This window comes from Nicotiana tabacum, chromosome 23 (genome assembly GCF_000715075.1).
Source record: "Nicotiana tabacum cultivar K326 chromosome 23, ASM71507v2, whole genome shotgun sequence".
NCBI lineage: Eukaryota > Viridiplantae > Streptophyta > Magnoliopsida > Solanales > Solanaceae > Nicotiana > Nicotiana tabacum.
This window is the reverse complement of record NC_134102.1, coordinates 95,149,650-95,174,521: the sequence shown is the minus strand read 5'-3', so window position 1 is coordinate 95,174,521 and position 24,872 is coordinate 95,149,650. Positions and strand designations below refer to the sequence as shown.

The 24,872-nt window shown below is 38.0% G+C and overlaps 1 protein-coding gene across 5 annotated transcripts; it reads right to left on the bottom strand.

Annotated features, from left to right (window-relative positions):
* Nucleotides 1–503: 503 nt before the first annotated feature.
* LOC107765028 (NADP-dependent malic enzyme) lies at nucleotides 504–7,008 on the bottom strand. 5 transcript variants are annotated; one of them, XM_075246551.1, is made up of 20 exons: nucleotides 6,964–7,008; nucleotides 6,307–6,527; nucleotides 5,792–5,912; nucleotides 5,625–5,699; nucleotides 4,889–5,040; nucleotides 4,646–4,751; nucleotides 4,418–4,483; nucleotides 3,775–3,870; nucleotides 3,585–3,656; nucleotides 3,361–3,444; nucleotides 3,179–3,277; nucleotides 2,403–2,450; nucleotides 2,263–2,316; nucleotides 2,033–2,131; nucleotides 1,846–1,935; nucleotides 1,628–1,705; nucleotides 1,434–1,508; nucleotides 1,263–1,353; nucleotides 951–1,079; nucleotides 504–865 (listed from the first exon to the last, which is right to left on the bottom strand). In XM_075246551.1, the coding sequence occupies exons 1-20, from the start codon at nucleotides 6,997–6,999 to the stop codon at nucleotides 777–779; spliced, it is 1,881 nt and encodes a 626-aa protein (XP_075102652.1). In that variant the 5' UTR covers nucleotides 7,000–7,008; the 3' UTR covers nucleotides 504–776. The 5 variants fall into 5 exon arrangements, with proteins under 5 accessions (XP_075102652.1, XP_016439097.1, XP_016439098.1 ...); XM_016583611.2 differs by having other exon boundaries at nucleotides 6,823–6,986; XM_016583612.2 differs by lacking the exon at nucleotides 6,964–7,008 and adding an exon at nucleotides 6,823–6,957 and having other exon boundaries at nucleotides 6,307–6,543.
* Nucleotides 7,009–24,872: the final 17,864 nt, after the last annotated feature.

The window sequence follows — 24,872 nt, the reverse complement described above, 5'->3', positions numbered from 1 at the left end:
GGGTGGATTTACACGTGACTTCCATTAGTTAGTTATAACTAACTTTCCTGCCAAATGTACAAGTATATAGATATGAGCTTCTATGATTGTAATGTTCAGTTTTGGAGAATTAAAGATCAATTAACTCGTCTCTCTTTTCTCTCATTAAACACTCAATTTACGGTTGAGCTCTAGGGAGTCTGTTCAAGAGTAATTTTTCCAATTTTACTCTTTAGGTTTCTCTTTTCCCTTTTCTTAGCTCGCAAATTCTGGAACATATTGATGGACGACAAGAACTAGGGTTCTGACAACGCTATCCATTTTTTGGCATAGGTCTATGATTCCAATGAGGTTTTTGTTGGTTTTTCTGCAATTTGGTAGTCGACCGGGGCTAGCAAACCTCTGATTTTCAGATTTTCTCCTCCAAGATCTTAAAGAAGCGTATACAGTTTCCAGCTTTTCATACAGAGACATATTTTCAGGCAAAACAGAATTTATAATAAGCGTGTTTTGAAGAGTACATCTGACAAAAAAATAGTTCTGCTTGTACTAATATAAACTGGCCAACAATGTTCACCTCTTAACTCTTTAAAACAAAAGAGAGGAAAAGAAGAGCAAGTCAGGAAATCTCATCCTTTTTCACTGCTAATAATAATGTTTATTAACAAACATGAATGACTCTACTAGGTAGTGGAAGAAGCATACAAAATGTTTCATCTATAACTAAGAATGAACCTAAAACTCAAAGTTCCTAATATAGCCGGAAATGTGATTAAATGTCAGCCGAAATTCCCAGTTTAGCGATAGGTGCGATATACTGGAGTGTACATGCAGCTCTCAGCATACTTTTCAAGATTGGTAGGACGAGGGAGACGTGTTGCTAGACCTGAAAAAAGTGGTTAAGTTAAAGATTCATCATCAGCAAGTTTGAGCTAGGTGCTTTATTTGTTAAACCACTTTGGAGGACTCACCAAGTTCATATGCCTTAGCAGCTACTTCGGCCGCGATATGGGCTGATATTTTTCTGATGTTAGTGAATGGTGGGTAGATCCGTCCCTTTAAATAGTCTTCCTCTGTCACCTGAGCTGCCAAAGCTTCCGCTGTTTCATGAAAGAAATAATTGAAGTCAAATTACATGCATGAAAAGATTTTTCCCTCCTTTCGCTAACATCCTACGAAATAAGCATCAATCTATAGTACATGTTAATTAACTGATAAAGAGATTACATGAGATTCTAAATCAGACTCGAAGTATACATAATTCTTGACTTTAATATACTTACAGGCTGCCAGTAACATATCATCATGCACCCGAATTGTGCCAGACATGATAATTCCCAAACCAAATCCAGGGAATATGTAGGCATTGTTGGCCTGAAAAATTCAGCAAAAGAAGGGTAAATATCCAAATTATTACTCAAGAACAGTCAATTGCTATTGGGAAAGAGCAGCACCTGGCCAGACACAAAAGTCCGTCCCTCATACTCAAACGGGTCAAATGGGCTTCCACTAGCAAAGATTGCATGACCCTGTACGTGGCCGAAGGGGAAAGAGGTAACGCGCTCAGTAATTTGTACATAAAAAATTACTGGCTTGAGGTAGCACATTGTAGAAACCCTGAGCTATCTAAGCTTTATATGGAATTTACCTTACTCCATGTATACGCTTCCTCAGCAGTGCATTCAGCTTGTGATGTCGGATTAGACAAAGCCATAATGAGAGGTTTCTGGAGAACATCATTTGTGCCAAAATTAGAAACTTCATTGTATTGTAGACTATGATTCATGGAGCTTATGTTGCAGTGTCTATGCATGCATATTTTCATTTGTGTGTGCATGTGCATGTGTTAGAGAGGGGGAGACCTACCGGATTGAGAGAAGCCATAGTCTCCACGACTTCCTTCGTAAATGTTTTTCCAACTCCTGAAGTTCCTATTAGAACAGTTGGCTTTATTGCCTGACAAATGGAGAATAAAGTGAGATAAGGAATGTATTTTTTGCCATCATCTATTGAAGTCACATCACGCTTCAATAGAAAGACGCAAATTTCACACCTTGACGGCATCTATAAGTTCCTTAACAGGTTCGTGATCATGAGCCCAAGGCTTTTTGAAGTGCTGAAGGGACTCCAAACGAGAACTAACCACCAGTCCCTGTAATAAATAAAAAACTGTTTGTGGGAAAAGGAGATGCTGATACGAACATAAATGATATTCAAGCATGTAGGTAGAGATCAATTTATTGCGTGTAGCATTTTACTGGAACGTCAGATCATGATATATACCTTAGAGTCGACAAGCCAAATCTTCTTTCGAGCTTCTTCTAAAGGAACACTAGTCTGAAAGGCAAATCCATCCAGAAATTTAGTACAGAAGATTCAAAAAAAGAAAAAAGGAGAAAAAGCAGATGAAGAGTAGTTCGAACCCTTTTTGTTATCTCAAGTGCTATGAGCTCAGCAATACCAGTTCCAGCCTTCAGGAAGCAAAAGACAAGAAAGTTAAAAACAAGATTCCTAACGTTGAGACATAATGTGCTCTTATTGATATGTTGATCAGTATTTTTATGACATTTACAAAATCTCCAATGTATATGGCCATTTTGTATATATAGGTATCCACTTGGTCTAGTTAATCCAGGAAAAAAGTTCTTTTAGCAGATAGACTAGCACCAGTGCAGCACTAATGGCCTTAATGGACAGTATTGGCCTTCCTTTCATCTCAGGCCTTTGCCAGTAGATGGGTAGTTAGGCTTCTAGATTGCAAAGAAATGAAACAGACATTTCTGTAATTGATGGACGTTAGTTATTATATCAATCTCCAAAGCCGACGATAAAGTCCTAGGTCTAAATATCATGGCCAACTGAAAATGGTTGAATTGTAAAGGAAGAACCTAAATTTGTGCCATTAACTTAAAATGTATATGAATAAACTACTCTGAAGAAGTAAGCAAGTAAGGTTAAGTAGTAAACCCTTGCTTCAACTACAAAAAAAAAATAAGGCAAAAGCTAATCTAGTTGGACAGTGAGAAGGCTGAAGCTCTTGCCGGAAAATAAGGTGTCACATAACTTTCTATTTTAAGTAGAATAAAATCTGCCTACTGTTCTAATCCATACCAACATACAGTATTGGTACATATAATATGAAACTCTTGAAGAGCAATAACCTAGAAAATGTGAAGGGGCAATAGCTGATGAATCTCACCTCTCCAGCACCTAAGAATAAGAAAGTATGGTCAGCCAGTGTTCCACCAAGTAGTTTTAGAGATGCAATAAGCCCGGCCAGAACCACAGATGCTGTGCCCTGTAAAACAAGTATAAAGATCATTAATCCACTCAAAATGAAGGCAAAAGTTTCAAGTTGACGGTCATTCTCACGATATCTACCTGTATATCATCATTGAATACAAGATGTGTAGTGCGATACTTTGCAAGAAGATCGAATGCATTGTGGTTTGCAAAATCTTCAAACTGAAAAATTTATTAGGCAACTTTAGGACATAAATAAGTGGACCAAAGAGACAAAGTTCTTCAAATTGGTGCTTCATGATAGTTGGGGGAGCACGGAAAAGATAGCAATTGCACAAGGATATTTATAGTTAGTGACATACCTGAATGAGGACTTTCTCTCCGTAGTTTTGCTTAACTGCAGACATAAACTCATCCAGAAGTTCAGCATATTCCTTTAAGAGAAAAACATGAATGAAATTTCAGCTTCCGGAAAGGTAGAGTTTGACAACTGCATTATTTTCATCTGTAGTCTGACAACGCAAAGTAAAGGAATGGAAAAGATCATCAGACCTGCCCTGTAGCTCTTTTCTGCTTGAGTCCAATGTAGAACTCGTTATCCAGTAACTGCTGATTGTTCGTGCCAACATCAATGGTTATAGGAAGACACTGAAGGTGAAAAAATAATAGTGTGAATTTCTGACACAGAGTGTCTAATGAAGTCAATATAATGTAGTCATAAATATCAGCCCTCATACTGATACAAGAAATATTTAACATTTTAGTCGTTTGGGAGATATCATTGAAGACTGATCCATATCAAGTTTAGACGAGGAAACCACATTAAAACTTCAAGAAGATGAAATCTATTAAGATGTTAGAACATATGACATTCTGATCCACTTGATATAGACATTAGAAGAAACAGAATTTTGTGGACATAGATGGAGATCCTCTGAGAAAACGTATTCATCTTCTTTAACATGCCAAATTTTTATTGGCTAATAGCATCCAAATTAATACAAGCTGGAAATAGCCAAAATTCCACTCAGACATGTATGAGAAAGCATAGTAAAAAGGGAAATTTGGAGGCAAGCAAATTTCAAGAAGTATAAAGCATTCCATCCACAAAATTCAAAAAACACAAGGACTAATTATGAGATCAGTTTGAGATAATGATAAGTGTACAAAGAAACAAAGTTGGACCAGTGCTTACTACTGAGGGACGAACACCCCCAAGAGCAGTATAAAGAGAGAGCTTTCCAACTGGAATACCCATGCCCTGAAACAATTATGGAACTTTTGGTCAATTATGTTATCCATCTGCAACTGTGTACAAGTAAAGTAGAGATAGGACTGTCTCTCTAATTAGTTCTATCCAGTTGTTCAAATAACACGCTATTACGCAATAAATCTGACAACTAGTCGAATTTGGCAGATTTACCTGACAGCCAAGATCACCAAGTCCTAATATCCTCTCCCCATCAGTAACAACAATGACTTGAATACTCTTCTCAGGCCAGTTTTTCAATACCTCAAGAATCTTTCCCCTGAAAGTTTCAGTAGTAAAGGTAATTACATTATCTTTGGAGTAGAAGAGCATCAGATGCACAATTAAACCGAACAGCAAAATATTCCTCCACATGGATGACCAGAAAGAAATAAAGGAAGAAACAAGGGAAATTACTTTTCTTTTAAGCTGATGAAGAGACCCTGAGGACGCCTGAAAATGCTTCCATACTTCTGGCAAGCCTCGCCAACTGTTGGGGTATATACAATTGGCAATAGCTCTTCAACATGATCGATGAGAAGCTTGTAAAATAACCTTTCATTTCTTTCCTGGGAATTGGAAAAATAAATTATCAGCAGAATTTTAGCAGCATAGACACAGAATCACCTATTAGTCTGATCATAGAATTGACTCATCATTAAATAACTTAGGTCATAGAACAGCCAAGTAGTGTTTTAATGGAGATTGTATTCCTTTAGACTTCCCCAGATAGTTTCTTACGCAATCCTTGAGAAATGCCAAATTATTTTGCGTGTTCAAATTATCGAAATGATAGCTTACAGCATTCGCTCTAAGAGGGCATAAAAAGGGTTAAACACATGATAAAATAAAAACGAGAAAGAGAAAAGAAGATGAATTCTGGGCCCATATAACCATGCTATATTGGTAATTCCAATTGGTAAATTGTGAGATTTTAAATGCATAGCTTACCATTACATTTTTTTTTTCATAGCTTACCATTGTCATAAGATTAAAAAAAAGTACAGTACATTCCTTCCATAAAAACGTCCTTTAAAGAGTAAATCCAAGACTTTACACCTATTGCCATGCAAACTTACAAAAGATCGAATATGTAACCTCATAAAATTTAATTAACATGGAATCTAACATGCTACAGGAGAGGTAAAATTACCTGAAGATCCATCATGGCCATGTATCTTTGCAATGGAACTTGATATTGGCGGAGATTGTGTATCATTCTCTTCTCCTGATAATTGATGAAAAAGGTTTAGCGGTCTAATTATGAGTGGAAATGGGAACAGAGAATTCAAGTTTATAAGTCAAGGATTATCAAATTACCTGAAGTTCTTGGCTTAAAACAGTAGGAGGCAGAAGGCCGCGCAGATAATGAGCATCTCTCTCTGCTTCAGTGAAGGCGAGCCCTTTGTTGTAATGTGGATCACGTAACAAACTATATCCACTGAAATCAAGAAAGATGATTTGTCAAGAAGGACTAGTTATCACATATAGTTGACAATGTTCAGCCTATAACACAAACTAAATTCACTATTTTCACAAGCAAACACTCATTAGTTTGTAAATTCACTCATGAAAAGTGGTAGGAAGTAAACGCTACGCCTGGAACAGGAAACTAACTGAATAAAATCAGATAATCCAAAGGTAAAGAGGATAATAACACAATTTGCAACTACACATTAGGTCCCCTTATTCTTTGATCTACAAGACCGCTAAAAATTAACATAATGAAACAAGGAACACTACATTATTCTTTTGGGGTATAACAAATTAACACAACCCATAGCAAAATGAAGCAAAAGATCATAGACAATTAAAGAAAAAAAAGATGAGATTACCTAGCAACAGAAAAAGTCCAAGGGGTGATAGGCTGATCTTCAGTAGCTCTATCCTCTCCATACATATCCTCAACACCACCTCCAACACCACATTTATCTTTCATATCAAGAACAGAATCACCATTTGATGTTATTTCCTTCAATGTGCTCTCCATTACTACCCTTATCTTTAATATTCCTCCTCCTCTTTCGCCCAGTAAAAACAACCCCAATGCCTTTCTCTGCCAATGAAACAAACTGAAACAACAATAACCCACAAAGCAAAAAAACAAATAAATACCCAAGAAAACTACAAATGTTCTTTGCTTCTGTTACCAAGAACAGAACAACCCACCTTTTATAACCCAAGAAACAATGAAAAGTTCAAAACTTTATTCAAAATGTTTGAATGCAACTTTTCAATGCCAAATTAATTTTTTAAGTGTGAAGCTGAAAATGCTGCTCAGTAATATAGTGTGAAAGTATTACCAGAGAAAAGATAAAAAGGAAAAAAGAAAGAGAGTTAGGGGAGAGTACCAGGAAATAGGGTCTAGTGAATGAGATCATTATTGTGAGAGAGGAATAAGTAAAATACAGATGTTATGAGAAAGAGAGGGAGACGGAGATTTCCGCGTTACATTACACAAAGTGAGGACTGAAAGTAGTTGGGACAGTTACCAGTTTTGAAGCTTTCTTTCTTCGATTTCTTTTCATTCCTCTCTCGCCGTTATCGGTTTGTTTTCTTTTTCTCCTTATAATGACATATTTGCCCCCAAACATTTTCTGAATTTTTTTTTTCTTTTGGTTATTTTTTACTCGACAAGAAGTGTTTTTTTTAAGCGAATGCAAAATTAATTTAATAAAAATACTGAAAGTAAATACTCCGTTATGAATTTTAGTTGGATGCTTACGATTTTTACATGACATCAAAACAAAACTTCGATAAGCAACTAACATGTTCTGACATGACGAGCTACTTCAAGCAACTCATCAACTTATTGAGTTACTCCGATATCCTTAGAGAAAAAGGAGGGGGAAAAAAGGAATAGAACAAGCAAATTGAGAAGACTAAAATATTCAAATGCGTTTGTAAAATTTTAGGGGTGAATTATACGTGTAGGAGGGTGTTAAAGAATTCAGGATACCCCATATCAATTGTATAAAGGTTTCTAAAGAGGTTTAAAATAGTCCTGAGCTGCTATATCATCTATTGTTTTATGATTTTTGAATTGAATGCTCATATTTTACCACCACTTTATCGACTTTTATATGTAAGTCTCAAATTTGCAAAATCCTACTAGCTCTTTCCCATTTTATATTGTATACTTTTCTTTATAGTTATTTCAATAGTGAAAAACAAATTTATATATTTAAAATAATTTAATTTAAAATTTTTACTTTACTCTTAATAAAAAAAATTTTAAAACAAACTTATGTTGATAGAATTTGGCATTGATCCTTACCTTGCCTTATACCTCCTCAAATCCTACTTAAGAGTTGGACGCACCCAACCTTTTACAATTTGCACAATTCCCATAAACATTTCTAACACCACTATGAAGGTTGGACACACCCCAACAATTTACATTCCGTTAAGATGAGGAAGCTCCACGGGAGTCATCATACTTTCTATAAGATAGCAGAGAGAATATAGAGAGAATGAGGAAGAGAAAATGAAATTGAGTTCTGTATTTTCATTCAGAGAAGCAACAGTACATATATAAATTTAACTAGCTCACACGTACACTTAACCAACTAATACAACTGTGTACGTGACTCTTAATACTCCCCCTCAAGTTGGAGTGTGGTATATATCTGACACTCCTAGATTGGATAACAGATAATGATGTTGTGCTGCTCCTAATCCTTTGGTGAATAAATCTGCCAATTGTTGTTTGCTCCCCAAGTACTCTGGATGTATCAACCCTTTCTTGATTTTTTCCTAATAAAATGACAATCAATGTCGATATGTTTTGTTCTTTCGTGGTAGATTGGGTTTGCTGCAATTTGCATGGCCGCCTTGCTATCACTGTACATTGGCCTTGATACTTCTACATTCAACTCCCGTAGTAATTCTTCTAGCCAGACTATTTTAGCTACTGTTGCTGCCATGCTTCTATACTCAGTTTCAGCTGAGCTTCTGCTTATAGTCTGTTGCTTCTTGGATTTCCAGGATATTAAAGAATCTCCTAGCTTGATTGCATATCCAGTGACTGACCTCCTTGTGTTTGGACAGGAAGCCCAATCTGAGTCATAAAAGGCTTCTAATTGTCCTATGTTTAAACCTCTTTTCAAGAGTATTCCCTGTCCAGGTGACCCCTTTATATACTCGATCAACCTTAAGGCTGCATTCCAATGCGATAGTTTGGGTTGCTGCATGAACTGGCTCAGTACTTGCACTGCAAAACTTAATGTCTGGTCTGGTAATAGACAAATAGAGCAATTTTCTCACTAGCTTATGATAACTAACAATATCCGTTAATTGTTCATCATAAGACTTTTCCACATGAGTGGCATACTCAACAGTGGTAAGTTTGAGATTCATCTCTAAAGGTGTAGTAGCAGGTTTGGATCCACTAAGGCCAATGTCAGCTAGTAACTCTAAAGCATATTTCCTTTGGTTGAGTAAGATCCCAGATTGTGATCTTAACACCTCAATCCCTAAGAAATATCTTAACTGTCCCAAATCCTTTACCTTGAACTAGCTATGAAGTGTGGCTTTAACCTCCTCAATTAATTTCTTATTGCTACCTGTGATGAGGATGCCATATACGTATACTAGAACAATAACTATATTATTACCAACCCTTTTGTGAATAAAGAGTGATCATAAGAACTCTGATTGTAGCCTGCACCTGTCAAGGCATCAGTAAGTTTGATGTTCCATTGTCGTGAAACCTGCTTCAAGCCATATAGTGATTTGAGAAGTTTACACACCTTGTACTTCCCATGTCCGTGAAAACCCTGTGGGAGATCCATGTATACCTCTTCAAATAAATCTTTTTGTAGAAAGGCATTATTGATATCCATTTGTGATAACTCCCAATCTTTTGAGGCTGCTAGTGCTATAACTGTCCTCACAGTTACTATTTTGGCAACTGGAGAGAATATTTCATGATAGTCCAAGCCCTCTTGTTGTGTGTATTCCTTTCCCACCAACCTGGCCTTGTATTTGTCTACCTCTTCATTGGCTTTGTACTTAATCTTATACACCCACTTAGAGCCTACTGTTTGTTTGCCCGTTGGGGGGTCAACAATCTCCCAAGTATGGTTGTCTTCCAATGCACTGATTCCCTGATTCATGACTTCCATCCACTTCTCATTTTGAGTTGCTTCTTTGAAGCTTCTTGGTTCAGTAGGGGTTGTAACAAGTCCAACATATGCCTGATAGGTAGGGAAAAGGTGATTATATGCCACATAGTTGGTGATGGGATATTTGCAAGATGTTGAAGACTTCTTCCCAGTGACATAATCATTTAGCCATGTAGGAGGCTTTGTCACTCTACTGGGTCTGCTGCTATCCACTTCTGAATCATCAGGTTGTTCCCCTACTGTTTGGACATCTGTGAAGGTTTCAAGTTGAGGCTGTTCATCTGAGATTGTAGGCTCTAAGTTGACATTACCTGTGTTGGAATTCTGCTCAGTTGCCTTTGCAAGATCTGGCTCTAAGTTGGTATCATCTGCCTCTGAATGTGCTGCTTCTGAATTTGTATCAATTGTTGTCTCTTGATCAACAGTTACCTGATGCTCAATGGATAGGCTATGCTGAAAATTCTCCTCTGAATTGGCTGATGGCACATCTTTCTGTGCTATAGGATCTACCAGGAATAGATCATCTTCCCAAACATCTTCATGCCTTTTTTCTTTGAAAGGAAATATATCCTCTCTAAAAGACACATCTCTGCTCACGAAAAAGAGTCGTGACTCCAAATCATACAACCTATATCCTTTTTGTGTTTCTGAGTAGCCCATGAATACTGTCTTTTTTGCTCTTGCAGCAAACTTATCTTCCCTTGGTAAGACACTAGCACAACATAAACAACCAAACACTCTTAGATGCTTCATTTTAGGCACCTTTCCATGCAGCATTTCATAGGGTGATTTGTCATTTAGTACTGCAGTAGGAAGTTTGTTAATCAAATAGACTGCAGTTCTGATGCATTCACCCCAGAATCTAATTGGCACAGCATTTTGAAGTTTTAGAGCCCTTGCAACTTCCAGAATATGCCTATGTTTTCTCTCTACAGTTCTATTTTGTTGTGGTGTATATGGATAACTACTTTGATGAATCACTCCAAGACTAGAAAGTAAATCATTACATGTAGAATTAAAGAACTCTGTGCCATTGTCTGATCTCAATACCTTAACTGTCATACTAAATTGATTTTTTATCATTAAGAAGAAATTTGTTAATACAACTAATACCTCACACTTAGACTGTATTAGGCAAATCCACGTGTACCTACTATAGTCATCAACAATTGTGACAAAATAATGCTTCTTATCATATGTAGGCCTCTTATAAAGACCCCAAACATCTACACGCACAAGCTGGAAGATATAGTCTAATTTACTGCTACTAACAGGAAAAATTGATCTATGTTGTTTTGCCATTGGACATACTTGACATTCCTGTTGCACATACTCATCTGCTAGATTTCTCAAGGTAGGTATGTGTTGCATTGCCTTCATTGAGGGATGTCCTAGTCTTAAGTGCCACAATTTTGTGTCATGTTTCCCTTTTATTACTGCTGCTCCTACTACTGGTTTTGTATGTTCTTGGAGAATGTAGAGGCCATCAGATTCTCTACCAGTCCCCATCACCTTGCCATTATAAAGGCCCTGAAGAAGATAGAAATCAGGAAAGAATTTTACAGTACAAACGAGGTCCTTGGTCAGCTTAGCTATTGAAAGCAGGTTAAACTTGAAATCTGGCGCATGTAAGATATTTCTGATCCTCTGACCTCCTAAAATTGTTGCATCTCCTATATCAGTTATCTGTGACTTCTTACCATTTGGTACCTGCACTTTTCTACCTTCCTGATTCCTTAATTGCCTAATGTCAATTAGTTCTGTTTTATAAGAAGTAATATGATGAGATGCCCCTGAATCTATAATCCATTCAATACCACACGTTTGGGATGGCAGGGAAACAATACCCTCCATATTGGCTTTGCAGTCACCAGATGATGCTGATTTGCTTAACAAACTCACCAGCTGCTTATACTCATCTTCAATAAAGAAATGACCTTGTGACTGTCCTTCAACAGAGCTGGTTCCCTCAACTGTTGTATTGTTCACATAGGTTCCGAAACCAGTACCCTGCATTGTCTTCTTTTTACTTTTGAAATCGGGTGGATATCCCACAATTTTGTAACAATTTTCCTTTTGATGTCCCTTATACCTACAGTGTTCGCAAATCAAGACAGATTTTTTTTCTTTCATCATTTGTCCTCTTCCAGCTAACATAGTTAATGGTTCCTTGTTTAGGTCCATTACACCAAGAGCTCGTTGACTCTCTTCCTGTATTACGAGGGCATATGCTTGATTTGCTGTCAGTACTGGGGTTTTTAGTAGAATTTGATTACGAACATGTGCATAAGTCTCATTTCATCTAACTAGAAACTGCCCTAGACGCTGCTGATAAAATATTTCAAAAAAAAAGGTTCTGATTCTTTGCAATTACAACCACGACATGGTATCAAGGTGTCCTGTCCATCCCAAAGGTCTTTCATTCTAGTGAAATAAGTAGTAACAGAATCCGTACCTTGAGTTAGGGTTCCAATTTGAGTTCAAAGATGATAGAATCTGGTTAAATTCGATTTGCCAAACCTTTCCTTGAACTCAGCCCATACCTTTGAAGCATCTTATGCATAGACTATACCCGGCAATAATTCCTGTGAAATACTCCTTCCAATCCATGAAAGTACCACAACATTACATTGCTCCCATAGATCTGCTAGTTTTCCTTTGTACAATCTCTTCACACACATTCCTTCTATAAAACCTAACTTGTTTTTCCCCAATAAAGCCAAACGCATCGACCTACTCCACAATCCGTAATTTTCTGGACCTGTGAGCTTGATATCTATCAAAATTACTCCAGGTGTATCAGACGGCTGAAGGTAGAGAGGATGACGATGATCGATTTGAGGTGTCGAGGTATCTCCCATGGCAGATATTCCTAGAACTTGTAACTGTGAATCAACTTAGTGAAGAAGAAGCAATATCGATTCCCTAATCGCTGCTCTGATACCATGTTAAGATGAGGAACCTCCATTGGAGGTCATCGTACTTTCTAGAAGATAGAAGAGAGAATGAGGAAGAGAAAATGAAATTGAGTTCTGTATATTCATTCAGAGAAGCAATAATACGTATATACATTTAACTAGCTCACACGTGCACTTAACCAACTAATACAACTGTACACGTGAGTCTTATTACATTCCTAAAATTCCAAAAACTATGCCTTCTAGAGCTGCTATTCTTTGTAGTTAAGTAGTGAGCGAGGGTACTACCGTCATGTGCAAAGTGAGTTAACAAAGAACATGTACAAAATGTAAATGGTTCGGTGTTAAATTAAGAACATGTAGGCAACGTCAGAAGTTACAAACTCTCTTTCAAATGGTTAGGAGCTAAATTAATAACGTAAGTTTTCATTATTGTGTTAGCACTTTTTTTTATTTTATTCCCTCCCTGCAAGAGCTCCCCATCTTGTTCTTGGGGTAACTCAAACTCACAACCTATTGATTGGAAGTGGAGGGTGCTCACCACTAGAACAACTCACTCTTGTGCCCTTAGCTCTTGTCTTTAAGACTTTAACGCCTAATATAGCAATCAATAAATGCTTCTAAAGTGAGTACTTTCTTTCAATTCACACCATCAAAATCTTCGAGAAGAAGAATCAATTACCATCATGCGTCCACCAAGTAATAAATTAAATTCGGTTGGTATAATTCTCACTCTCCCTCTATCAATTTTCTCATTTTTCTTGATCGACCATTGGAATATGGTAAAATTTTAGACTTTTCTTGAATTAAAGTTTAAAAAAAAACTTATATAAGCAACATTTCTTGATACATTTCATAATACTTTCTGTGGTCCACAACAAGTGACCATTTTACTTTTGGCACACCCATTAAGAAAATATGAACTCCTAGTCTCTTAAAAAAGATGTATTCACTAAATTAACCTTAATTAATTGTTATCTTGATACATTGGAATATATAAATAAGAGTAAATTTTGGAAAAATAAAATTATTCCCTCATGATTATGTAAATGGACACTTATTTTGAAACAAAATAAAAAGATAAAATGTTCACTTGTTATGGACCGAAGGGAGTAATAATCACCGGACTTGACCAAAAAAAAAATAGGGGAAGTATACAAACATCCTTCTTAGAGTTGCTATTTAGGGGTTAGCTAGTATTTATTTTGTCCTGAAAATTTAAATTAAAAATTTTAATTTCAAGGCAATTCAGGATACAATCAGATTTCTCTATTATAATATCTTTATATAACAATCATTCACTATAAAAGCTAAGTTTTTTTCAGAATTAATTTTTATATTATGTTATAATATATTTTCTCTATAACAACATTTCACTATATCAGCCAAAATATCAAACAAACAAGATTGTTATAGAGAGTTTTAACTGTATTTATATCTTGAAAATTAAATTAAAAAATTAAAATTCAGAATATACTCATTAATTCATTTAGTAATCCCGCTACATGTTGTCAATGCTACAAAACACATGGAAGGAAAATCTTTCCTTTACGTATAGAAGTCCAACTAATAAAGCGGAATATTTGGCTGACAGCAAAAGCGCTGCGTTACGCGGCGTCTGCCAATGCTTTTCCTTCTTTACCAAACCCACATTTGGTCTTGGGCTATTATTATTGGCTTATTGGCTATGACATTAAGAATTGTCCTTTTCAGAAAGTGTAAACTTTTTACTTTTCGTCACCTATTAATTTAAATTTAAAAGTCTACCAGCCTAACTTATCTGACCAACGTTAATTAATTCACTTTTTTTACTTAGCTTTTCTAAATGTGTTCATGTGATATCCACATGCCTCTTTAACCATCACAAGAAAATCTATGTTTTTTATTTTAAAAAAATTATTTCGACATTCTTCAAAATTAATTGCCTTTCCAATCTCCTAGTTTACTCTTGAACATTGTCAGAAATTTAACAAATACTCCGTAATAGAGAACTAAGGATAAATAATAAATCATTACCAATCAATTAATTACTCAAACAAAAAATACAATACATTTTATAGAGTTCATTACTCAAATGGTCACTCAACTATCCGAAATTATCTACCAAAGTCATCTTTCTTTCGTTTGTAACAACAAAATCACTTAACTATGTCAATAGCACTCAGAAGGTCACTGAACTAGATTTCTCAAATATTTGATCGTCAAATACCTATTTTACTCTCTAAATTATCAACTTTTATCTTCTTTTTATTTTTTTAGCTTTTTAATATAATAATTTTTTTTCTCTTTTTAATTTATATTAAGGACTTACCTTAAAATAAATAAAAAAAATTATAAATTAAAAAAATTAAAATAGTATTTAAGCATATATAATGTTAGAATAATAAAATACTGAGCATAGTAGAAAGTTAATTAGAACAATTAGTTTGTAATTATAATTTTGATATTAAGAAAAAAAAAACTCAAAAATTTATTTACACAATTGAGAATGAAAGAAAATAAAAGTTTTAAAATATATATTACATGCGCGTACTATAGAAAATAATTATTAAAAATAAAGGTATTTTGTAATATACATTACATATTCTTGAATATTATGCTCAATTATATTATTATTTCGACATTATATATGCTAGAAAAATATTTTTTTATTTTTTATTTTTTATTTTTAAATAAAATATTTTTGTTTTGTAGGTAAGTCCATAATGTTGATTAAAAAGAGAAAAAATCATAATATTAAAAAATAAAAATAAATAAAAAAAGATAAAAGTTGATAATTTAGAGTGTAAAATAGGTATTTGGTGATCAAAAGTTTGAAAAATCTAGTTGAGTGACTTTTTGAGTGCTATAAGCATAGTTAAGTGACTTTGCTGTTACAAACGAAAGAAAGATAACTTTGGTACATAATTTCAAAAAGTTGAGTGACCATCTGAGTAATGGGCTCATACATTTTAATGTTAAAGAATGTGTTTGTCATAGTTTAGTTTAGTTGTACGTCAAACCATTTTTGTTCCGACAGTTGACAAATTAGAAAAATCCTATAAAGAATGTCGTAGTTATCTGATTTTTTCAAAGCAAAGGGTGTAGTTAATGTCATTTATATTTGTTAGCCAGGTCACCGGAAAATCACGAATTTTGGAAGAAGAAATAAAAGCAGAGAGAGAGAGAAGAAAAAAGAGGAATTCGTGCATATATGACTTTTTACTTTAAAAAACAAATGAAGCAACGAATTCGTAGCACAAATAATCTGAATTTTTCAAAAGGCAAAGGGTACAAACTGCGGTATTCATATTTGTTAGACATGTCAAACGAAAATCTTGAATTTAAAAACAAAAGAATAAAAGAAGACGACGAAGAAAGAATATGTGTATATATGATTTTTGACTCATAAAACCTAAAACTCGATAGTGTTGACCACAAGTTTCCAGACCAAGTTTAGATCATGGGCATTTATTTGCTTGCCTACTCGTTCCAAAAATTATAAATGACGAGCATTTGGAGCATATAAATTATGTTACAGGAGTATATTCACTCCAACACGATGCGTACATCAAACAAATAAGTGTATAATATGTTTATCCATATACTTTACAATTTAAGGATTAACTAATAAAAACATTATCTCAATTATTACCATAATAAATTAACATTGTCGAGTGCAAGTAGTGCACCTCAAAAGTAGAGTATCCAATGAATATAAGTTGATTAGCATGAAGTCACGATCCGAAATTCCCACCCTCGGGACCGTGATGGTGCATATCATTTCACTTGCTAGGTAAGCCAACGTTAGATATAGTTATTAGTTATTTTTAACAATTCAAATTAAATGAAAACCAATACGATGAATAAACTAAAATAACGGCAATATCCAGATACAATCCCAGAACTGGTGTCACAAGTACAAGAGCGCCTAGAGTGCTACAAATAATAGTCTGAACAAAAGCATAGTTGTCTGAATCGAAATAAACAGCTAAGGTAATGTAGAAGAGGACTTCAGGGCTGCAAGCGCTGTGCAGCTGTACCCCAAGTCTCCGTCAAGCAATGGATCCGAGCAATCTACTAGCCCCCGTTAGGACTAACTCCAAAATCTGCACAAGAAGTGCAGAGTGTAGTATGAGTACAACCGTCCCCATGCACTCTGTAAGTGTCGAGCCTAACCACGACGAATTAGTGACGAGGCTAAGGCGGATCACTTACAATAACCTGAACGCAGTAATAATAATAATAACAGGGAATGGAACAGGAAATGACGACAACACACTTAATTTATAATAATGAGTGCAACCCTCACAATCAGAGAAATCAGAATAACCGATCTCATAATCTCATATAACAAAGCTGGAAACCAGCACAATAACAACAATGAATACAAACCACACAATCCGTTGCGTCGCGTAACCCCATCCCACCGTACACACACAATCCTTCCTTATTTTACCATGTCAAAATCAAGAATCATATATAAAATCCGTTGCGGCGCGCAACCCAATCCCACTATATCATTATAATCAATATCATAGTCCTCCCTTATTTCAGCATGTCACAATTTATCAATATCAAGTATTACGTACACAACCATTGTGACATGAAACCCGATCCCACCATATCAATATCAAAATCCTCCCTTATTCCACCATATCACAACCATTGTAACGTGCAACCCGATCCATAAATAAATTCAATAAATATAATTAATCCAACAACTCAATTCACAAGAACCTCTATGATTAAAGGATATGAAAGAAAACCAACAAAGGAACCATGTACAAATCAAAGGAATGCTACAAATAATACAATAGCAACAAGACAAGTCAAGTACGTAACAATTAAGGAGTACAAGTAAAGCAAATAAAGCAAGCAGCAATTAATCGCGGGGTCATGGAAGGGATAAACATTCCAATACAAGAATAATTAATGACAAGTACCAAATTACGGCATAGAAAGCAATTAAAGCATGTAACAGTTAAGACATGGAATAAGATAATTCATAAAATACGAGAAAGCATGGAAACAATTATTTTGACGGCGTATATATACTCGTCACCTTGCATAAACGCCGTTACACACCTAATTCACATAACATATAGTCCAAGGGTTGCTAATTCCCTCAAATCAAGGTTAGACTCAACACTTACCTCGCTCAGCAATCAAGTCATTCCTCAACTGGGGCCTTTCCTCTAAAATATGCCTCCAAACCAATCAAATTTAACCAAAATCGACTTAATATCATCAAACAATATTAGAGAAATCAATTACAATAGATAAAGCAAAGATCTTTATACTTTTTTCCAAAAAGTCAACAAAAGTCAATCTCGGGTCCGCTTGTTCAAAACTCGAGATTCGGACCAAAACTCAATTACCAATTCACCCCGAGCCCGATTATGTGATTAGTTTCGAAATATGCTCTCAATTTGAGGTCTAAATCTTAATTTTACAAAAAATCTCAATTCTACCCAAATCCCTAATTTTCTACAATGAAAGAACATGGATTAAGATTATAAATCAATGAGTATTGATGGGAATGGAAGCAAACGAGTTAAAATATACTAATGTACAAAGTGGGGATGAAATTCCTCTTCAGAATCTCCTCTAGGCCAAGCTCTAATGTGAAGATGGTGAAAAATGAAGGAAATGCCGTCTTTGGGACATTTAAGTCCCTAGGCGTCAGGCCGTCTTCGCGTTCGCGAAGGGCCTGACGCGATCGCGAAGTGCAGCGGCATAAGTGTCCCTCGCGTTCGCGAGGGGTAGCACGTGTTCGCGATGGTATGTCCCTCATGGCCATCGCATTCGCGATCCTGGCATTCGCATAGGACAAACCCCTACCTCCCCCAGAATCCCTTACCCATCGTGTTCGCGAGTGAAGTCGCGTTCGCAAAGGTTAATTCCTTCGAAGCTTCGCGTTCGCGTCCGCTTCTCCGGGTTCACATAGAAGAAAAACCACCCCAGCTCAAGTTACCCTTCGCGATCGAGGGAGTAGCTTCACGATCGCGAAGAACAACACACCAGACATTAGCAACACTGAAAACCAGCAACCTTCTAAGTCCAAAATCGATCCGTAGCCTATCTAAAACTCACCTGAGCCCCTCGGGCTCCAAACCAAACATTCACACAAGTGTAATAACATCATACAAACTTGATCGCGTGATCAAAATACCAAAATAATAGCTAGAACTACGAATCAGACATCAAAATGAATGAAATTTTCAAAGAAACTCAAGAACATGCAAATTTACAATTGGACATCCGAATCACGTTAAATCAACTCCGTTTTGCACCAAATTTTGTAGACAAGTCATAAATGGTGAAATGAACCTATACCAAGTTCCGCAACCAAAATCTGAACACAGTAGCGATAAAGTCAACCTACGATCAAACTTAGAAATTCTTTAAACCTTCAAATTACTAGTTTTCAACAAATCATGTTAGGGATTCTGAATTCAATTCCATACGCCTAAGTCCCAAATCATGATACGGACCCACCGGAACCGTCAGAACACTGATCTTGGTCCATTTATACATAATATTAACCGAAGTCAACTCAAATCAATTTAAGGTTAAAATTCACATTTTCTTCAATTTTTCACATAAATTTATTTTGAAAAAAGACATGGATTGCGCACTCAAATCGAGGAAGGCTAAACAGAGCTATTCGAGGTCTCAAAATAATGAAATGAAGACTAAAACTCAAAATGACCTATAGGGTCATCACATTCTCCACCTCCAAAACAAACGTTCGTCTTCGATCAGATATAGAAATGTACCTGGACTAGTGAAAAGGTGTGGATATTTACTTCGCATGTCTAACTTGGACTCCCACGTGGCTGCCTCAATCAGCTTACCTCTCCACTGCACTTGAACTAAAGGATAACTCTTATACTTCAACTTCCGGACCTGCCCAGCTAGAATAGCCATCGACTCCTCCTCATAAGTCAAATTCGTGTCCAACTGGACTTAGCCGAAATCTAACCCATGGGACGTATCACCGTGATACTTCTGAAGCATGGACACATGGAGCACCAGATGGACTGCTGATAAACTAGGTGGCAATGCCAGTCTGTAGGCCACCTCACCTACTCTCTCAAGAATATCAAAGTGTATAATATACCTAGGGCACAACTTGCCCTTCTTTCCGAACCTCATCACACCCTTCATGGGTGAAACCTGGAGCATTACCCTCTCCCCAACTATGAACGCAACATCACGAACTCTCCGATCAGCATAACACTTCTTCCTAGACTGAGTTGTGCGATGTCGATCCTGAATCATCTAGACATTTTCTAAGGAATCCAGAACCAAATCGGTACCAACAACCGAGCCTCTCCCGGCTCGAGCTATCCAACTGGCGAATGACACTGCCTCCCGTATAATGCCTAATAGGGAGTCATTTAAATACTCGACTGGTAGCAGTTGTTGTAGGTAAACTTTGCAAGTGGTAAGAAATGATCCCAAGAACCCCCGAAATCTATAACGCAAGAGCGAAACATATCCTTCAATATCTGAATGGTGCGCTCGGACTGTCCATCAGTCTAGGGGTGAAATGATGTACTCAACTCAACTCGTGTGCCTAACTCACACTGTATGATTCTCTAAAAGTACGAGGTGAACTGCGTACCTCGATAAAAATGATGGAAACGGGCACATCGTAAAGACGGACGATCTTGCGAATATAGATCTCAGCTAACCGCTCTGAAGAATAGGTAGCTGCCACTTGAATGAAATGTGCTGACTTGGTCAACTTATCCACAATGACCCATACCGCGTCGAACTTCTTCTGAGTCCGTGGGAACCCAACAACAAAATCCATGGTAATACGCTCCCACTTACGCTCAGGAATCTCTAGCCTCTGAAGTAAACCAAAAGGCCTCTAATGCTCGTACTTTACTTGTTGACAATTCAAACACCGAGCCACATTTGTAACTATATCCTTCTTTATTCTCCTCCACCAATAATGCTGCTGCAAGTCCTGATACATCCTGGTGGCACCCGGAGGAATCGAATACTGTGAACTATGGGCCTTCTCAAGAATCAACTCGCAAAGCCCATCCACATTGGGCACACAAATCTGACCCTGCATCCACATCACCCCATTATCTCCAATAGTAACTTGCTTGGCGCCACCGTGCCGCACCTTGTCCTTAAGGACAAAAAAATGGGGGTCATCATACTGACACTCTCTAATGCGCTCATACAAATAAAACCGAGTGACCGTGCAAGCTATAACACGACTGGGCTCCGAATCATCCAACCTCTCGAACTGATTGGCCAAAGCCTGAACATCTGATACTAGCGGACTCTCCCCAACTGGAAAATATGCAAGGCTACCCATACCTACTAATGGCATCGAACACCACATTGGCCTTCCCGGGATGATACAAAATGGTGATATCATAGTCTTTCAACAGCTACAACCACCTTCTCTGCCTCAAGTTGAGATCCTTTTTCTTAAACAAATACTGTAGACTCCGATGATCCGTGAACACCTCACACGACACGGCATAGGGGTAATGCCTCAAAATCTTCAGCGCATGAATAATGGCTACCAACTCTAGGTCATGAACCTTCAACTGCTGCGACACGTATGCAATCACCTGCCATCCTGCATCAATACTGCACCGAGCCCAATATGAGATGCATTACAATACACTGTGTAAGATCCTGAAACTGTGGGCAACACCAACACTGGCGTTGTAGTCAAAGCAATTTTGAGCTTCTAAAAGCTCAACTCACACTCATCAGACCACCTGAACGAAGCACCCTTCTGGGTCAATCTAGTCAATGGGGATGCTATGGATGAAAACCCCTCCACGAACCGGCAATAATAACCCGCCAAACCTAGGAAACTCTGAATCTTTATAGCTGAAGTGGGTCTAGGCCAGTTCTGAACTGCCTCAATCTTCTTAGGATTCACTTTTATACCTTCGGTCGATACAACGTTCCCTAAAAAGGCGACCGAGTCTAACCAAAACTCACACATTGAAAACTTGGCATATAACTGACTATCTCTCAGAGTTTGAAGTGCAATCCGAGATGCTTCTCATGATCCTCTCGACTGTAGGAGTAGTTCAAGATATCATCAATGAATACAATCATAAAAGAATCCAAATAGGGCTTGAAGACCCGGTTCATCAAATCCATAATGTTGTTGGGGCATTTGTCAACCCCAAATGACATCTATATGAACTCAAAATTCCCATACCGAGACCAAAAAGTCGTCTTAAGGACATCCGATGCCCAGATATTCAACTTATGGTAGCTAGCCATCAAATTGTTCTTCGAAAACACCTTGGCACCCTGAAGCTGATCAAATAAGTCATCAATCATCGTCAAGAGATACTTGTTCTTAATAGTGACTTTGTTTAACTGTTGATAGTCTATACACAATCTCATCGAACCATCTTTCTTCTTCACAAATAACACGGGCGCACCCTAGGGCGAGACACTAGGTCTTATGAATTCCTTATCGAGCAAATCTTGCAACTCCTCCTTCAATTCCTTCAACTTCGGTGGGGACATGCGGTATTGTGGAATAGAAATGGGTTGTGTGCCCGGAGCCAAATCAATATAGTAGTCAATATCTCTGTTGGGTGGCATCCCTGATAGATCTGTAGGAAATACCTCTGGACACTCACGCACAACAGGTACTGAATCCATGGAAGGAACCTTCACACTCGAATCACGAACATAGGCCAAATATGCTAGACATCCCTTCTCGACCATACGCCGGGCCTTCACGTAAGAAATAACCCTACTGGTAGAATGACCTGGAGTCCCTCTCCACTCTAATCGAGGCAACCCCGACATGTCTAAGGTCACTGTCTTGGCATGACAATCCAATATAGCATGATAATGTGATAACCAATCCATGCCCAAAATAACATCAATGTCTACCATATCAAGAAGTAGGAGATCTACACTTATCTTAAGACTCCTAATAGTAATCACACACGAGCAATATACACGATCAACAACAATAGAATCTCCCACAGGCATGGATACATACACAGGAGCACTCAAAAATTCATGAGGCACAACCAGATATGAAGCAAAATAGGATGACACGTAGGAGTAAGTAGAGCCCTGATCAAATAGAACTGAGGTATCTTTATGGCAGACTGGAATAATACATGTGATGACGACGCCAGATGACTCAGCTTCAAGTCTAGCTGGGAATGCATAAAATCTGGACTAGGGCCCACCACCCTAACCTCTGTCTCTCGGATGGCCTCTAGTTGGCTGGCCTCCACCTCTAACGGCCTGACCTTCACCTCTAGTTGCTTGACCCCTGCCTCTAGCTGGCTGAGAGGGCGGTGAAGCAACTGGTGCCAAGACCATGGCACGAGAACTCTGTTGTGGCATGATGCTCAACAATCTAGGACAGAACCTCATGATGCGACCAGTACCCCCACACTCAAAACACCCATCCTGCTGTTGTGGCTGCTGAAGCTTAAACTGACCCGAACGGGCAGGTTAACCATGGTGGTAGGTCTGGATCAGAGGCACACTAATATGAGCTGATGGTGCACTGTAGGGTGGCTGCCTAGAAAGAGATACATAAGGATCACGACTCCCCGAAGCACTGTGTGATGCCTGAAGCGCTGACTGAAATTACCTAGGAGGATGGCCTCTACAAAAAGAACCCCTGCCTCCAGATGAGGCACCACTGGAACTACCAGAATGGTGAGGCCTCTTATCAGACATCAGCCCCCTCTCCTGACCACGAACCATCTCGATCCTTCTAGCAATATCTACGGCCCTTTGAAAAGGAGTTTCTTCTCCGGTCTCCTTGGCCATCTATAGCCTGATAGTGAAAGTGAGCCCATCAATGAATATCCTCACTCTCTCCCTCTCAGTAGGAAGCAAGATAATGGTGTGGCGAGCTAGGTCCACAAATCGAGTCTCATAATGGGTAAAAATCATACTACCCTGTTGAAGACGCTCAAACTGCCAGTGGTAATCCTTTCAGACTCGTGAGTGAATGGGCTTTTGGGTTTTGTGATTTTTGCCAGATTTTGAGACGGGGGCCCGGGGTCCGGGTTTGGACCGGTTCGATCAAATCCCGGGGGCTCCACCAATGATAAAAGGGCTTGATTCGAAAAAATTCATACAAAAGCCTTTTCCCTTGAGTGCGGCCCCAAAACCAATCCCTAAGAAATTCCGTATGCTCGAAATTCCCAAATATAACGGTACGACCGATCCTAACGAACATGTCACCTCTTACACATGTGCCATCAAAGATAACGATTTGGAGGACGATGAGATCGAATCCGTGTTGTTGAAAAAGTTCGGGGAGACTCTCTCGAAGGGAGCAATGATCTGGTATCACAATTTACCACCAAATTCCATCGATTCTTTTGCCACGTTGGCAGATTCGTTCGTAAAGGCACATGCTGGTGCCATAAAAGTTGCAACAAGGAAATCATACCTCTTCAAAGTAAAGAAAAGGGGTAATGAAATGCTGAGGGAATTTGTATCCCGATTTCAAATGGAATGCATGGAATTGCCACCGGTCACAGACGATTGGGCCGTACAATCTTTCACCCAAGGGTTGAAAGAACTATGTTCGACATCATCACGTCGGCTGAAACAAAATTTGATCGAGTATCCTGTAATAACTTGGGCAGATATACACAACCGATATCAATCAAAAATTAGGATCGAGGTTGATCAATTGGGAGCTCCGTATGGACCCGTGCATCAGCGCAGGACAACTACTAAAAGCCAAAGGGAGATCGACAGAGAACAAAGGTCGAACAGAGACCGATACCAACCGTACGTCGCAGATCGGATGAACAACGGTTCGACACGCAATACAGTTCGGAACAATCGAAGGATTGATTGAGGGCAAAATTCTCGGAGACTTATGAGCAAGAGAGGCTTTGATAAATATGCCGATCCTATAGAAGCACCTCAATTATCAGAGTATAACTTCAGCGTTGGTGCTTCCGCCATCGTGTCGGCTATCGGACACATCAAAGACACTAAATGGCCTCGACCCATGTAGACCGATCCTGCCTAAAGGAATCCCAATCAAATGTGCAAATATCATGGCACCCATGGCCACAGAACGGAAGACTGCAGGCAACTAAGAGAGGAAGTAGCCCGCTTATTTAACAAAGGGCACCTTCGGGAATTTCTGAGTGATAGGGCGAAGAACCATTTTAAAAACAGGGATTTCGGCAAGCAAAACGAGCAAGAAGAACCGCAGCACGTCATTCACATGATCATCGGCGGCGTCGATACCCCTCAGGGACCAGTGCTTAAACGCACTAAAACATCGATTGTGAAGGAAAAACGATCTCGAACTCAAGATTATGCACCCATGGGGACTTTGTCCTTCGATGATGAAGATGCATAAGG

Excerpts from the sequence above, each read along its gene's own strand:
- LOC107765028 (XM_075246551.1), bottom strand. The coding sequence starts at position 6,999 with ATGAAAAGAAATCGAAGAAAGAAAGCTTCAAAACTG. Across the intron at positions 5,041-5,624 it reads TGGCCATGATGGATCTTCAG|GAAAGAAATGAAAGGTTATT; the intron begins GTAATTTTACCT and ends TCCAATTCCCAG. Across the intron at positions 2,132-2,262 it reads TTTGGCTTGTCGACTCTAAG|GGACTGGTGGTTAGTTCTCG; the intron begins GTATATATCATG and ends TATTTATTACAG.